This window comes from Alosa alosa, chromosome 23 (assembly GCF_017589495.1).
Source record: "Alosa alosa isolate M-15738 ecotype Scorff River chromosome 23, AALO_Geno_1.1, whole genome shotgun sequence".
Classification (NCBI taxonomy): Eukaryota; Metazoa; Chordata; class Actinopteri; order Clupeiformes; family Clupeidae; genus Alosa; species Alosa alosa.
The window spans coordinates 22783691-22799434 of NC_063211.1; the positions used below are offsets into that span (position 1 = coordinate 22783691).

Consider the following 15744-nt stretch of genomic DNA (forward strand, 5'->3'; position numbering starts at 1 on the left):
TTTCTCAGGTGTCATATTGACCGACTGTATCATCTCAAGTCAGGGGCAGCTTTCTGCCCAGATGAGTGTACACCGTATGGGGAGATCAGATGCTGCAGTGATGTGAATCAGGTGATTGCCCCTGAACAATACAATAGGTCAACGCTTGTGTTCCTAAAATGACCAAGAATGATTCTGTAGCGTGTTCTGTAACCCTTCTCAAACAGGGGTGCGTTTCCCAAAAGCATAGTTGCTAACCTGTTAGCAACTTAGTTGGTTGGCAAAGGGAAATTGCATTGCAACCAACAAAGTTGCTAACTTAGTTAGCAACTCTGCTTTTGGGAAACACACCCCAGGTCGGGAAAACATACCCACATATTTCATTGCACTGTAAGAGGACATTCACCACATTTCTTCTATGTGGAGCTTGTCTGATGCAGTTAGTCATTTTAATGGCATGTTGTGAAATATATCACTGCTGAGGTTTGATGGGGTCTTGCTCTTTGACCTTACGTTATATTGCAAATAGCTTATAGAGATGCATTTAATTAATGTAATGTGTGTAGGCTCTTATAGGCCCATTAAAAAAAAGCATACGAGGCATCACTGTGTCACTGTTAATGTTTGTGAGATGAGTGCTATACACATGAATAATGGGAAAATCTTTATTGCTGTACTCTATACACACGGTATAAATATACAGTATATTAATAACATTTTGTTAAGGTGCGTTTTACGCGATCATATGGAGGGAAAATGAACACAATCTGTAAAAAAAAAACAAAGGAAACTTTACATCTTTACAGTTCTGCATTGCAATATGTAAAACTAAAATAGGTACATAGTACCAGGGAATATTCAAAAAGCAGACTATGACATCAAGCAATAGAGCCAATGAAATGCAGACCCAGAATTATGTCTGTAAATATTACCATTTACAACTAAGCTTACAAATATATTAATGAAAAAAAAAGATTAAATTACTGTCAGTGTTTTTTTTTTTTTTTTAAATCATTGATAGATCTATAGTCTTCCATTGAAGAAAGAGACAGCGTTGGTTTAGCTCCTGGCAGTGACTTAAACTGTCAGTTTTTCACCCAGGACCTCTTGGTATTGGTCTGTCAGTACAGATGGCACTCATAAAGTGGGCCTGTGTTTCCTGTAGGACTTCATTCTTGATTCTTGCTTCTGTACCCATCCTTGCAACATGGATCTGTGGACTCCGATCCACCCGGATTGTTTCTCGTTCTGTGCTGGTCTTTAATAACCTCTCAACACCACACCATCAGTGTGTTCAAACAGACTTGCAGCTTTGAGGAGTCTCCGCTGACGAACGCTTCCCCTTTTTTCCTCCGGCCTGCCCATCAAAGTGTCGCTTTCTCTCGCCCTTTATTTATTTATATATTTATTTTCCCAAGGAGAGGGAAAGAAAAGATCAGTCTTTTGGAGAGAGGAGAAGAGTGAGCGAGCAGATTTGTATTTGTGTGAATGTGTGTGTGTGTGTGTGTGTGTGTATGTACGTTTGGGTGGGTTGGATTGTGGGGGGGGGTTGCAGTCTCTTGGAGTGTCATTACCATGACAACAGTGTCAGCGCACAAGTCCAAATCAGGGCCAGACAAACCCCCTGAGTTCCGGCTCTCGAGCCGTCTGAAGCGCCATTTTCAACGTCCACCGTATTTGTGTGGTGGTGCCGGTGACTGTTGGTCTTCTCTGGTGTCACTACGGAAGACAAGAGGAAAGGGAGAGGCAGAAAAAAAAGAGTGTTGAGTGACTTTGTAGTTCCCAGGGACATTGAGAAATATGCAGGGGTGGGGTGCACTGGGGGTGTGTGTGTGTGTGGGGGTCAAGGGGAAAAAGCACTTTCACACAGCATAGTTTCCCATCACCTCTGCCAGATGCACTCACATGTAGGTCAGTGTATACAAAAGCGATCTCAGTATGTGTCTGGGCCCTTCATGTCATATTATCCCCAAAACATTTCCCTTGAAAGGTCTTTTTTTCCATCCATTTCTGTTTGGGTTTCCGAAATATTTCACCCTCCTGATGTGCACCATATTACACACACACACATCCCTAGACACTCCACATAGCCCAACTTCTGCTGCTGTCTATACCTTTCTCCCACATTGCATCATCGATATGGATCTTAACATAGACATTGCCTTGTAAGGTGGTCGAAGAGGCATGCATGCAGTCTCTTTTTTTTTTTTTGAGGGAGAAGGAAGGAAGGAGGATTTTAAAAAAAGGCTTATTTCAGTGTGCAGACATATAGACCCTTTCAACAATAAAAACAAAAACAATGCTTGAACGTTCTATTTGATTCCCAATCTACTTCCTCTGCATTAAGATAACATATGGAATGTTAAAACGGAAGCCTTGTGGGGGCAACTATGATGCTGATAATGGAACTCTCTTGAAAGGGTCCATGTTGTGGATGTTCCCCCCTGACAGGCCACACACGAGTGCGTTGTGCACAGTTGTGCACTGTATTGAGCAGGAGCGAGCAGCTCAGGCCCACGGACCACCACTGAAATGCCAGCTGGGAGACACGCAAACGCATATCTACTGCACCTGGTGGCTGCCCGCTGGTCTAGGACACTGATCCTTAGATGAAGCCTGTCTCTGGTGCAACAACCAACACCGAGGCCGTTTCTGTGTTCATTATATTTCTGCACTGTACTTGTAGAGGTAAACATAACACACTAGACACCCGGAGAACAGCAAAAACTGTCAGTTTTTAAAAAAGTTATCCACTTCATACTGTTTTTATGTCTCATCTGAAAAGTAAAAGTGAATATGATGCAGCGAAAAGAAGACAAACAAACGAAGACAGAAAGCTGAAAAGTAAAAGTATAAAAAATATGAAGCCACAAAGAGAAGACAAAAGACTAACAAATGAATGGAGCCAGGAACAGAAAGGAGGGAAGTGAATCTCGGTATGCAAATGGGCCTGGTGTTGCAATTGTAAATCTGTGCGGTGTAGACACTAATGGTGGCTGGATGTGGCGTGCGTGGTGCTGAAGGTAGCCATTAGCCTTCTGAGCGGCAGGGAGCCGTGCGGCAGCAAATCCCCCGGGGCGGCCCGTCGCTGCCTATTAGGGGCCGGGGAGGAGGAGTGATAACCCGTCTCCACCGCCAGCATCCTGTAACACTCCTGCATCTCTCCATCTGTGTGTGTGTGTGTGTGTGTGTGTGTGTGTGTGTGTGTGTGTGTGTGCATGATTGGCAGGCGGGGAAGTGTAAGCAACAGTTGATTGCCTCCTTGCTCTGGTCCCTTGTGGGTCCCTGAATGCTTATTGGAACAGTTTGTGTAGGGATGTGTAGGGGTGTGTAGGGATGTGTAGGGGTGTGTAGGGGTGTGCAGGGGTGTGTAGGGGTGTGTAGGGGTGTTTTGTTAACTTACAGGCAAGTGAGGGGGAAAGAAGAGTAAGGAGCGGTTCAAATAGGAGAAGAGGGACAAGAAGAACAAAGAGAAGAAGTTAAGAAGCACTTTTCTCTCATTTAAAAGTCACACACCTTTTAGCCTCTGCAGTCCCACACAGGGTCAAAACAATAAAATGAACGTTCACAGCTCCTAATGGGGATCCGTCCATAAAGCAGGGTGTGTCTATAATCATGGCCAAACTCTATGGAACCTGATTAAGTCGCAGCGTTAGCGTATCATATTCTACTAAGAGCAGGTGTGATGGAGCAACGGTAGCGGCGCCACCTGACAGTCGCTCGGCCTGGGTTGGTTTTCCCGAACCTGCTGATGCGAGTTTACGATGCTTTGGACAAAAGACAGTCAACAAAAAATAATAAATAATAAAAAAGATTAAACATTTAAAGCAACTGCATCACTACTGGGGAAAAGACTCCAAAATACTGTATACCCAAATAGCCGACTATTAGGACTTATATGAAAAATTGCTGGGGGTATTCCATGTCCAGTATAGCAATATTTGAAAACTTAAATGCTATTTATGAATACTACAAGCTCAAGATTGAGAAAACAACACAATACATGCACAGAGAGGAAAAGATGCAGAGTTCTATCTACTATTGGCAAAACCAATCTGCTATTGATGAAACAACACAAAGATATCAAACACAGTCCAGTGTACACAAATATGTGCTCACATAAAGGGAGACAGTGGGGGAAAAAGCAAAAGCCCACGAACAAGCCACTGGAGAAGTTTACAGCACATGCACAATCAATAGGAGTTAAATTCATTGGACCTGAAGGGGCGCTTTGATCAATACCATACTGCAACATAAAAGACACTAAAGAAGAAACTAACCAACCAACCAGCACACAAACAAGGCTATTTGGCTGAGGGGAAACATGCATTCACTTTGCATATGCAGCTCAAGTAATTACTGAAAATGGTCAGGGGCTTCGAGGGTTCGTTTCCAATACTGCAGCAGTGTCTCCTCTTTATCCTGCACTGCGTTCTGCTGAAACGCAACCTTTAAAAGGCCACAGAAAAGCACACAATCGGACAGATTTAAACCTTACATACAATACAGGTCACACGACATACTGTGTCTACTTCATAACGTCATTTTACTATCACAATAAGTGTGATCGAATATACCAACTTACCTATGCAAATGTAACAGTAAATGTCATATCAAGTTCATTTAATGTACTTTACAAGTGCTTGGTGCATGCTAACCAACACATTTTAAAGGAACGCTCCATTCCAAGGACATTTGAAACTTAGTCAATAACAACTGACCGCCAAGTAATATACACCAAAGTTACATGCGGAAGGACCAAGGACATGACAGTTAAGGTCACCTACAATGCCCTGCATGCAGGACGTGTCCACTCTCTCTCTCATGGCACGTTATGACATCTGTCGTGCCATGTTTGTTTGATGGTTGTGACATTTTTATTGCTTGGCACTCACAATATTGTTCTACTCAAACTTAAAGTAGAGAACTTTATATGGATGGGTCTTGCCAGGAGAGACAACAACAAGAGTAGACCTTGAGACTAAACACACACCGCACCCAAGCCAGACAGACAGCAACACGACCTTCTGACCTTGAAGACCTTAAGAATGAATAAAATGTTCTTGGCAGGTCTCACATAATCATCTGCAGTTCTATTTATGCTCCAGCTCTGAATATCTGAGGAAAGTTTCTCAATGTTGAACATTTGGACAAGGGTATTTTGTTGAGCCAAAAACAATGAAAACAAGGGTGATAGACAGTCCCATAAAATCAAAGCATTACTGAGGGCAACCCTGTTGAGAGGCAACCCCCTTGTAGCTTTATCCTGACCGCATGTTTGTCAACTGAAGATAAACCACCCAGGAATGGAAACCACACGCTCATGCCACTGCGTACACAGGAAATGGGTTTTAAATCAGTGAGTGCTTCCACAAGCTATTGTACTGAGCACACAAAAGCGTGGAATTGAAAATAAATAAGCATGCTTTTCTCTCTGCCGGTGACCCACGATGAAAACAAAATTGCTATCCCTTACAAATTACTCTGTTTTTTATTCATATGCTTGGAAATGACTTTGGTCACACAAAAACGGCTTAATTACCTTAAAAACGAGAGACGCACACATTGTAATATGAAAAATATCAGCTTTGTTGGCAGCTATAATGCACAAGTGTATTCCACTTCCACACACGCCTCGGTAATACGTGCAACAAGACACCAAAAATGTAGAAGCCGGCCAACGTGAAACAAAAAAATCACTTACACCGCTGTGCGAGAAATGCTAATGAGAACAAATGATTTGCATGCTGAAGGGGGAAAAAACGTCTGAGCTCAGGGTCATTAGAATAGCTAACTACATGCCTGTACAAACAAGGAGTGTCTGCATCGTGCCTCGCACTCACACTGTGGTTCCTCTCAGAGCCTCAGGCCATGGCAAAGTGTTCCTCAGCACACACTTAAGCCTCACAGCCATACACCCCCGCACCCCTAACATTCATATATACACCCCCCCCCCCCCCCCCCCCACACACACACACACCCTTTCAACAGCCCCACCCCAATCTAAATGTCAGGACAAAGACCACAAACTAATGTCAGTCAGTGGCTAAGCTATGAGAGGCTGGAGGCTGCTGAGATTAGTGTGTTTATCCCTCTTCCTGCTACTTCACTTTCTGTCGGTCACACCGCCTAAACATTCTCCTCACATATTTCACTGCTGCTGTGACACCCGAGTCATCGCTGCCAGTGAGAGCTTATTCACTATAATAATGTGTCAGTGTTGCAATACTAACTGAGTTGTGAATAGTGAGGATTAAACTGCTTTGCTAATAAACAAAGACATTGGGATACAGCCTATACATATATAATTTCTTAACATATCTATTTCTTTTCATTCTATAGGCCTATTGTTTTGTGTTTTGGTTCAAAAACTGCTTATTGACAAACAAAAAAACACCCTTCTCTCGGTGGGACTTTTGGAATAACCCAGTTAATTATGTTTCTCCTCTCGAACTGGGAATTTGAACAACCTGTTTCACCCTTGATGGATCTTAAACAGAGCAGCTAATAAACAAAGAGAAAGGGGGAAAATCGCTGAATGTATTAAAGCATTAAGATTGTCTCCAAGGACAACAGCAGCAGCAGCAGCAGCAGCAAGTTGACTTTCCAGCAGAAGGCTGATTGTTTGGCGGACTTCTCCCTGAGACAGATCCCGGGCCACCTGAGCCTTCCTGCTTCCCCAGATCCGGCCCGGCATGGGCCCACGATCCGCTGACGCTGGCGTCCCTCCCTTCCTCCCCAATTAATTTGGAAGACAGACCCACAGAATGAGATCTTTCCGACCTCTTCGCTTTTGTGGAATAATTCGGCTTGGTCGGTTTGTGTTGTTAGCCTTGCTGAAAATTGCCTGCTTTAAGCGGCGCGGCATGGCTGGCTGTGCGGCACCGTGAATTACAATTAACAGCCTTGTCTAATCCTCTTTTCCATTCGTGAGGTCAAGAAGTTATTTTCCGCTTACTTTTCAACTCAATTTCCATGTATTGTATCTTTTTTTTCTCCCCCCTGACAAATACTAATTTTCAATGTAACAGATACGACACAATTGTATGTGGATCAAAGTTTAGTCTTTTATTAGACTGTTATACTGTTAGACTGTCATAAAATAGTATGGAAAGGAGGATTTACCTTTACATAAAAATAATAAAACATTACAAAGAAACATCTCAGAAGTTTGACATTCTTACTATACAATTTCACAGTGCCAAATGAATGGCAATACAGACAAAATATCTGACATTGTAAAAATTGAAGGCTTGACTTGACAAGGGACTTGACTGAAACAAATAACACTAATAAACAATGGAGGTCACCCATCACAACACTGCTGTTTAATATGCCTGCTGTTGCTCCAAAGGCTTTGTTTCTTTTTTTCAAACCTCTTGGTCTCTTTCCCCATAAATTCAGTCTCTGCACTGCACCACCGCCCCTCTTCTCTCCTTCACCTTCTCTCTCTCTCTCTCTCTCTCTCCCTCTCTCTCTATCTCTCTCTCTCTCTCTGTCTCTCTCTCTCTGACCACACCGTACTTTAGGATCAATGCCACCTAATTAAAAACCCTCACATTATTTCAAAGGTCTAGACGGCATCCATTTCTCTGCATGGCTCTCCAGAACTTCAGTGAGCCTGTTATAGATCTGCTGGTGGTGCTGGAGGAGGTGGGGTCTGGAGCGGGGGTCTGGAGCGGGGGGTGGATGGGGGGAGAAGAAGAAGCCTCACTGTGGCCGTTCAACGTCGACGTGCCAAAAACTGATCCTCTGTTACAGTGGACATCTTCAATACAGTCGATACCGAGGCCGAATCATCCGTTCAGTCACCCTCCAAGCCCAGACGCAAGCAGCATACTGATGACCCCGGGAGGCCGCTGGCTACAAAGCGGCTCAAAACATGCTAACCTATGCTGTTGGAAACACGGATAAGGAAAGGTACTGCTTCTGCATGCAGACAACTGGGCACAGGAGTCTGCCTTACTGTGTAACATATGACTGTCTATAAAGGCCCATGGGTGGAGGCATTTGGATAGGACCAAAAGGAGTGCAATAATTCCAAACATCTTCCATAATTTGAACTCCACTTACACTTCTCTGTGAGTAGTTAACATTTCACCATACAAGCAAAAACACAGCTTGAATCCATGTCATATCCTCCTTGCTGAGCATAATCTGCCACAGAACAGATTTTCATAGCAAGAACACGATAGCCTGATAACCCAACATGAGGCCAACGCAGAGGCTGGCAGCAGTGCAACTACTGTTTATAAGCCCTTAGATTAAAGGAGCCACTTCAAACGGGTCGAACACAGCGACGGGGATCGGCGTCAGCGGAGTGACAGGCTGGAGGAAAGGGGGGGAAGATGTTGCATTTTTCATGCCCGCCGTTTTTCCTCTGAGAGGCAATCCAGGTTACATCAGATTGGCTCCTGCTGACACAGAAGGTGGGGGTTGCAATCCTCCACCCTCGCCACTGCACGCTGCACTCAACTCAGAAGCATCTGTGTTCAATCACCCCCACACACACACACACACCCACGCTTAACTCGACACAACACATAAACACGGGTTGGGTCTCACCCCACCCCGCCTCTGCCAGACAGAACACACATGTTCACACTTAAATCACGCAGGCAGGTTCAGGCACATTTTGCAGGTTCTAATTTCTGGTGAAATTAATAGCATATTCGGATGATGCAGGGATTTCTAAATAAGTAAGGGAAGTGATCATTCAAGTCATTCAAGTTTGTGTACAAACTAAGAGAATTCGAAGGGTAGAGGTTAGCAACAAGCAGATGTAAACATTACACAGCAAGCATCATTACTAAACTATATTGGGAAAGGACAGTTTTACTCATGAATACCGGTACAATAACTTCACCAAAAATGAAGTGAATATCAGGCTCCATGAAAGAATCATTCTTGATGTAAACTCAAGTACCGGTACTGTTTACCTTACCTAAGATGAACAAATTAAAGGTGAAAACTAAAAGTAATTCACTGAAGAGTAATGAACAAAAATATTGTGATAGTGTGATATGTGTTATTCACACAGGCTTTAAAGTACATCATTCTAATTAAAAAGTTCAGATCCTAGGTAAATAATCTCTACAAGTGAGAGAAACAAGCTTAATGACAAGGCATTGTAGACTACTAATAAGAGTTGCTGGTAACACTCCATAATAAGGTGCCATAATAAATAGCAAACTAGTAATTACCTAACCCTAATAAAAAACTAATAGTTTTTTCATCATTAATTCAATATTAGTTGTTTGCATAAAATCTGTATATTAATATTTTAACAAATCTATTAACTAATATTCTATTAATATGTGTTAATAGTTAACTAAATGTCTTTTTGGCACTCATTTCTTAGTTATCAGTTATTTCTTACATCATTTAAATGTTAACTGTTTATTTGCAAACTATATACTAATATAAAAGTTAATGGCATATTATTATTTATCTAGCTTTTCTGATTAGCTTTGTGGAGAATTTATGGAATGTATGGTTTATGGCTTTATGGTCTTGTGGGGTGTATAAGGCACCCTACTGCCAGTGGTTGGTTGTGTGAGAGTTTGCACACCTCTTCTTCCACTTCATCCTTATTGGATACCTTTGTGGTTGGCTGTCCTGTAATTGGTGACCCTCTGTCTAGTGTTTGAAAGTAGTGTACTCTTTGCCTTTGGAAGTACTATTTGGTTGCTGCTTGAATTTGGTGAAATTCAGGGGAGGGGTGTAACAGAGTTAGAAATATAGTTTAGTGTTTGTATGTGATTTTTGCCGTAATTAAGCAGCTTTTTTGAGATTGGTGTTTTGGAGCCCCCTTTGGAGAAACGGTATACTGCAGCTCTGCTGCGTTTTGTCCTTGCATTGTTGCCTTGCATTGGGTAGGTTGACTGTATAAAGCACTCTCCACTTTGTTTTAATTTTGTAACTGTAAAATGTTGTTTACGTTGAAAACTTCGATATACCACCTGTATTATATTACTTTACATGTATTGTTAGGATTTGGTAGCAATTCTAGCAACTTAGAGAACGTTTATTAATGTTTTCATTATGACCACGAGTTACACACATACACACGAGTCTGGAAACTCCGCTAGCAACTTTCCATGCATTCAGTGTAGTTTAGCTTAGTGCTCATGGAAAGTGCAATTCAGTCTAGCAGGAAATGAATGTACATTTTGTTTAGCATTATGTTTATGCATTACCTCCGTATGGTCTACGTCTGTGAGTGTTTAGTGAGTCTCAGAATATTAATAAACTCGTTCTGTGCACCTGAACATTCAATGTCGCATGTCTCCCTTGCTAGTAGGGCTGACAGTGATGGTATAGGAATCATGCATGTAATATATCCTATTCAACTACTTCTTTTTATTTTGCTTGTGCAGATGCTGTTTTATGTACAGTATGCCAGTACCTGAAGGCATGTTTTGTTTTAACTTTTCCTAAAGGAATAAATGTGATAAGCCAGTTTTGGTCTCAGTCCCTTCACTGTTTGATTAATAGTTATATATTACTCAAATATTAATAAAGCTTAACCAACTTTATTATAAGGGTCCCCCATACTGATAGTTATATATTACTAATATATTAATTAAGCTTAACCAACTTTATTATAAGGGTCCCCCATACTGATAGTTATATATTACTAATATATTAATTAAGCTCAACCAACTTTATTATAAGGGGCCCCACGCTTATTGCTATATACTACTAATATATTAATTAAGCTTAACCAACTTTATTGCAATCATTCCTGGCGCCGACAAGAGTGGCAGCATGTCAAGGTAGCTCTGTGTTTTTTTCTTGAATTTCCCCTTCGGGATCAATAAAGTATCTATCTATCTATTGTAAGGGTCCTATGGGGAGTGGTTCATATTGGGATAGGCAGAAGCACAGTTTAATATCAATTAGTTAAATAATAATAAGTCATTAACTTTTCTATTAACATATAGTTTGTAAATAAAACATTTAACATTTAAATTATGTAATTAGTGCCAAAAATACATTTAGTTAGCTATTAACACATATTAATACAATATTAGTTAATAGATTTGCTAAAACATTAACATACAGATTTTATGCAAACAACAAATATTTAATTGATGATGAAAAAACTATTAACTTGTGTCAAATAGATATGTTAGTAACAATTAACAAATATTAACAAAGGGTTAGGTAATTACTAGTTTGCTATTTATTATAGCACCTTATTATGGAGTGTTACCGAGTTTGCTGGTTATTAAACCAGAAAACAGGCTTTTCTGTTTTGTGACAGGCTTTGACACTATGCTCATTTGAAAACACACACAAACACACCCAAAGCCTTCCCTGCAAATAAATATTACAGGCTTTGTACTAATTAGTCATTATACATTTTCTAATTGACCATTAAGGTTCGGTGGTCAAAAAATAGCAGTTTTTCTCTAACTTGCAGGCTCTGGTTGTGCAGCTAAAATGGACAATTAAGACTTGCCCTTTTGCACATAACTGAGGACAAATAGGAGCTTTAAAGCATCTCATACTTGATCATGTACCCCATATACTGGACAGGAGAAACGCCTGGTCAGATGTGGAATTTCTCACCGACTCACTTGTCAAAAGTCCTCGTAAAAGTGGTAGAACTTCTAGTTATATAAATGCTTGCAAACGTCGCCAATGAGAAATCATATTCAAGAAATTAGCTCCTATAAAGGCCTCAGAAGTCCTCAAATAACCTTTGATATATGCTATGCACATCACAGGGTATTACTTTAAATAGCTTCTATTAAACCAAAATTTATTTTCATCTGCCCCGCATGATGGGAAATTTTAAATATCACAAACATCATAGATGGCAGGGAAAATTTAAATGCAGCAAAATGTGTGCTACTTCCCCTGGTCTAACATCAAAGGCGGGCATGTTTTCACCCTAAAATAAATGATCTGCTTATTAGCGAGTAACCCACACCAGGGTGTTTTTCTCTCATAAAGAGCATTAGCATAACGAATCAAGGTTCCTGGTTTTCTGAGCTCCTCTTATTAACCTCTCATTAACCTTTTTCATTTGCTCTGCTGGCACCGAGGCTTGTCCCAAATTCACCAAAACAACACACAAAAGTGGAATTGCGCACAGCTTATGGGAGCTAAAGCTGCTCCATTTCTCGGCGAAACAGCTTTCTATCGACATCTCTTGGGATCAAAAGGAAATCATAGTTCTTATCTCATTTAGGTCTGATTTTAGTCTGGAAAAGTTTACCAACATTCAGGGCTCATTAACTGACTGCAGCAAATGTTAATAAATAAGCAAATAGATAAATAAATAAATGATGTAATCGTTATTTCAGAGGACACATAAATAGCAGTCAAACTGAAAATTAATTTGTTTGATTAAATAACAAATGCATTACTCTAATACAAAGTTACAGAGTTCTCCATAGACTTAATATGTGCTAATTATGTGCTGATAATAAGAACACTTCATGTGATGTCTGTATGATGTTTTAGCAGTCACATTAATTGCATTTCGATCACTCTGTAAAGTTTGTTTAACACTTGTCTAAGTAACACCCTAGGAGTCTCCACAATTAAAACTAACTGAACAAAGACTTGATTCCTTACTTCCAGAGATGTATGTAAACACAGTCATTAATTGCAGTTTAATTACACCCCTGATTTGATCACTGATGTTCATTAGACCAAAACTACAAAAAATGCACCCTATTTTGTATTTTCAAGAACAACTTGAAGTAGTATAGGAACTGAGAGTTTAGAATACTGAGAAGTATTTTGTGCCAAGTGGATATATATTTAGATTAGATTAGATTAGATTAGATTAGATTAGATTCAGCAAACATGTACAATTCTAACAAAAGTACAAATGTAGTTGTAACTTCAGAATCATGTAATGGCCAATTACAACTTCCTGAAGCCAAAGCTGCATTTGCTACCAATCATACTCTGTTCTTTGCTAACACAACCAGTGAAAGTTTACATACTTCTGTAAAACGTCTGTTTCGGTACCACACAAATATTCTTCTTACCATACATATCAGAAAAGAAATGATATAGCTGCATTGCATTTGTTTGAATAATCCTACATTATACACAGTATCACAGTGAAAGATGCAAGTCTGCTTGGTTAATTTCTGCAAACATAATGCTTATGCGTATGATGACCAATCCCTTTACCACAATGGTGTGTGGTTGATAATATGAATGACCAGCCTGAATATTTTGATTGTGCAGGTCTTTGAAGTGTCAACAAAGGTAACATATTAAATTCCAGGGGTTAAAGGTACACTATGCAATATTTTGACCTTAATATAACCTTTATGAAGCCAATTTGATGGTAAACAAACTTGTAATAAGCGAATCGTTCACCTAGCATATTTATACAGCAAAGACATAGCGAGTCACTACTGAGAAAACCAGCCATGCAATTTCAAGAAGCTCTCTCTAGAGAGAGCTCTACAGTCGCCAAAAATACCTAAACCTGCATAGTGTCCCTTTAACTTCAGCATATGCGTTGTGCTCAGGCATGCCTTTGTTAGCAATCCAAAGTACACAATTCTACATTATAATCTAGTTATGTCTACATTGTAGTTAGATATGATGCAGTTGAATTCTTTGAGTGAACAGTGGACCTTTTGAAGAATTAAACCACCACACGCCATGTACAGGGCCAAGGTGGATCTACTGTAGTACAGCACTTTTATGGGAGTGTAATTTCTGACCCTTTCATTTTTCTTCCCTCTATACTATTTGCAATGACTGCACATGTATCAACACTTGTCTGAAAGAGAAGAGACATGGCTTTTGAAAGTTATCTCCCACAGTAACGTTTCCTTGCTTGCGAGGGACACTGTATGGCACTTGAGGCCTTGTGTGTTGTTTACTCAGCTTTTATCAATTGCACAAACACGATAGTATGTAATGCAAGGCGTACACAAAGCCTTCTAACCTTCATCTTCAAGCGAGGCCTTAAGATAAGGAATTTAAACAACGCAGGAAATGATTCATGACATTACCCCAGAAGACACACCGCACCAATGTTGACTGGGGACAGGACTGGAGACAAAGCGTTCCTTTTGAAGTACAGCAAAGCCATAGAAAAGCAGTCAGTCATAACCACGGTGGTGCTCCCTGATGCTCACGACAGAACAAGAAGCCCAGGGAAGGGAACGGAGAAATGCAGGGAAGTTAATTGCTAATTGGCCAATCACAAAAACAGACAACATTAGCCAAATCCATGCCATTACCCTATGCCAATTCTCTCGCCAGTGCTGTGAATCGTGTCCCGCCATGTTGAGCGCCGTCCCTTGCATGTCAATGATGTCTCTGGGAGTCGTAGCAGGAGACGCGCTCATTACGATTCCCACTGTGAGGGAAATTGAAAGATCACCAAGCCAGTGCCAGCTCTGGAGTCACCGGAGGCCCCAGTGTGCGCCTGCTAATCCCTGCGGACACCAGACTAATGGCCGGCTTCATCCGTCCACTTTACCTCGGCCCTCCCTGCGCTTGATTAACTCTGTGATCCATTAAATGGCTCTGAGGGCCGAGTAGACAGAGCAAGACAGAGAGAGAGAACGAGAGAAAGAGGGAGAGAGAGAGAGAGCGAGAGAGAAAGAGTCCCTCTCCGCCCTCTACTCTTTTGCGGTAGTGGATCAGGGAGTCTTCTCTGACTATTAGCAATCATCAAAGCAACATGGTACAAAGCAGCAGTACTGTGCAGTGCTGTGTTGTGTGTGTTTACAGCAGTCCTTGAGAGGCATGGAGAAAGGTAACTCATCTTTGATGTGCTGGTGATGACATTCAGGGGATGTTGGGTGGGTATCCACACCACCCTAGACCGGTCCACAGAACCAACCGTCTCTGAGTGATCAATAAAGGCATTCGGAGGCCAATTATTTCTGTCTGCAGGACAGAACTGACTGCTGATCAGTGCTACAGTACTTACACAGCATAGATTCTGATGGATTTGGCAGAAGTTAATAGGTAACACTTCACCAGGAACAAAATTGATTTCTTCATCAGGAAGGATCAATCTATTTGGGAGGTAGCAGTGTAATAAATGGGGTAACACACCGCAAAATAGCCATTATGGTCATTTAACCCCCCTCAGAGTGATAAAGACTCTAAAGCTGAACGATCACCCTGTTGGGCCATCCTGGGTGTAAATGATCTCTTCACATTATAGTAGGCAGTATTGAGGTAATTTTGAACAGTTCCATGGTGCTGATGAGAGAAATGCTAAATGAGCGTTCCCTGGGTTAACTATAACTCAGCATCCATGCAGGCACGTTGCAAATATATTCATATGCGTTGTGGCGCCTCTTTCTCTCTGCATATATGATTCACAAGGTTATTTTGGATCTATACACATGACAAGGGCTTTCTAGTATCGTTGGTTCCCAGGACAAGCTAAGACGGCAGACGACGCACAACACCTGACGTCTCCATGGTTACAGTGACATTTCAGGGAGAGGTTGTTCCTGGGCAACAGCATCCAGATGTCGATGAGAGAAATCAGCTATGGTCAAGGCTCGGTCACGGCCAAAGGCGATAAAAGGTGTAGCAAAGCATGATGTGCCTGACAGCAAAGAAGTGGGAGTTCAATACCACATCAGGGATGAACGCCAACTCAAAGAAACGCCGCAGAGAAGCTAAAGGGCCATTACCACAGCAGTCCTCTGTAAGTGTGAATGTGCCAAGAAGTAAGTCTCTTAGCAGGTTTATGATATTTAATTAATGAGAGTCATCGTAATGGCCCGAGCTCGTTTGCTGTGTGACTCA

General features: G+C 41.3%; 1 protein-coding gene across 1 annotated transcript in view; it reads right to left on the reverse strand.

Moving 5' to 3' along the window:
• Positions 1–630: 630 nt before the first annotated feature.
• Positions 631–15744, reverse strand: part of gpc5a (glypican 5a) — a 136732-nt gene continuing 121618 nt past the window's right edge. Inside the window, exon 8 of the mRNA XM_048235517.1 lies at positions 631–1698. Within this exon, the coding sequence (XP_048091474.1) occupies positions 1550–1698 (149 nt within the window). The 3' untranslated portion in view covers positions 631–1549. The remainder of the gene's footprint in view (positions 1699–15744) is intronic.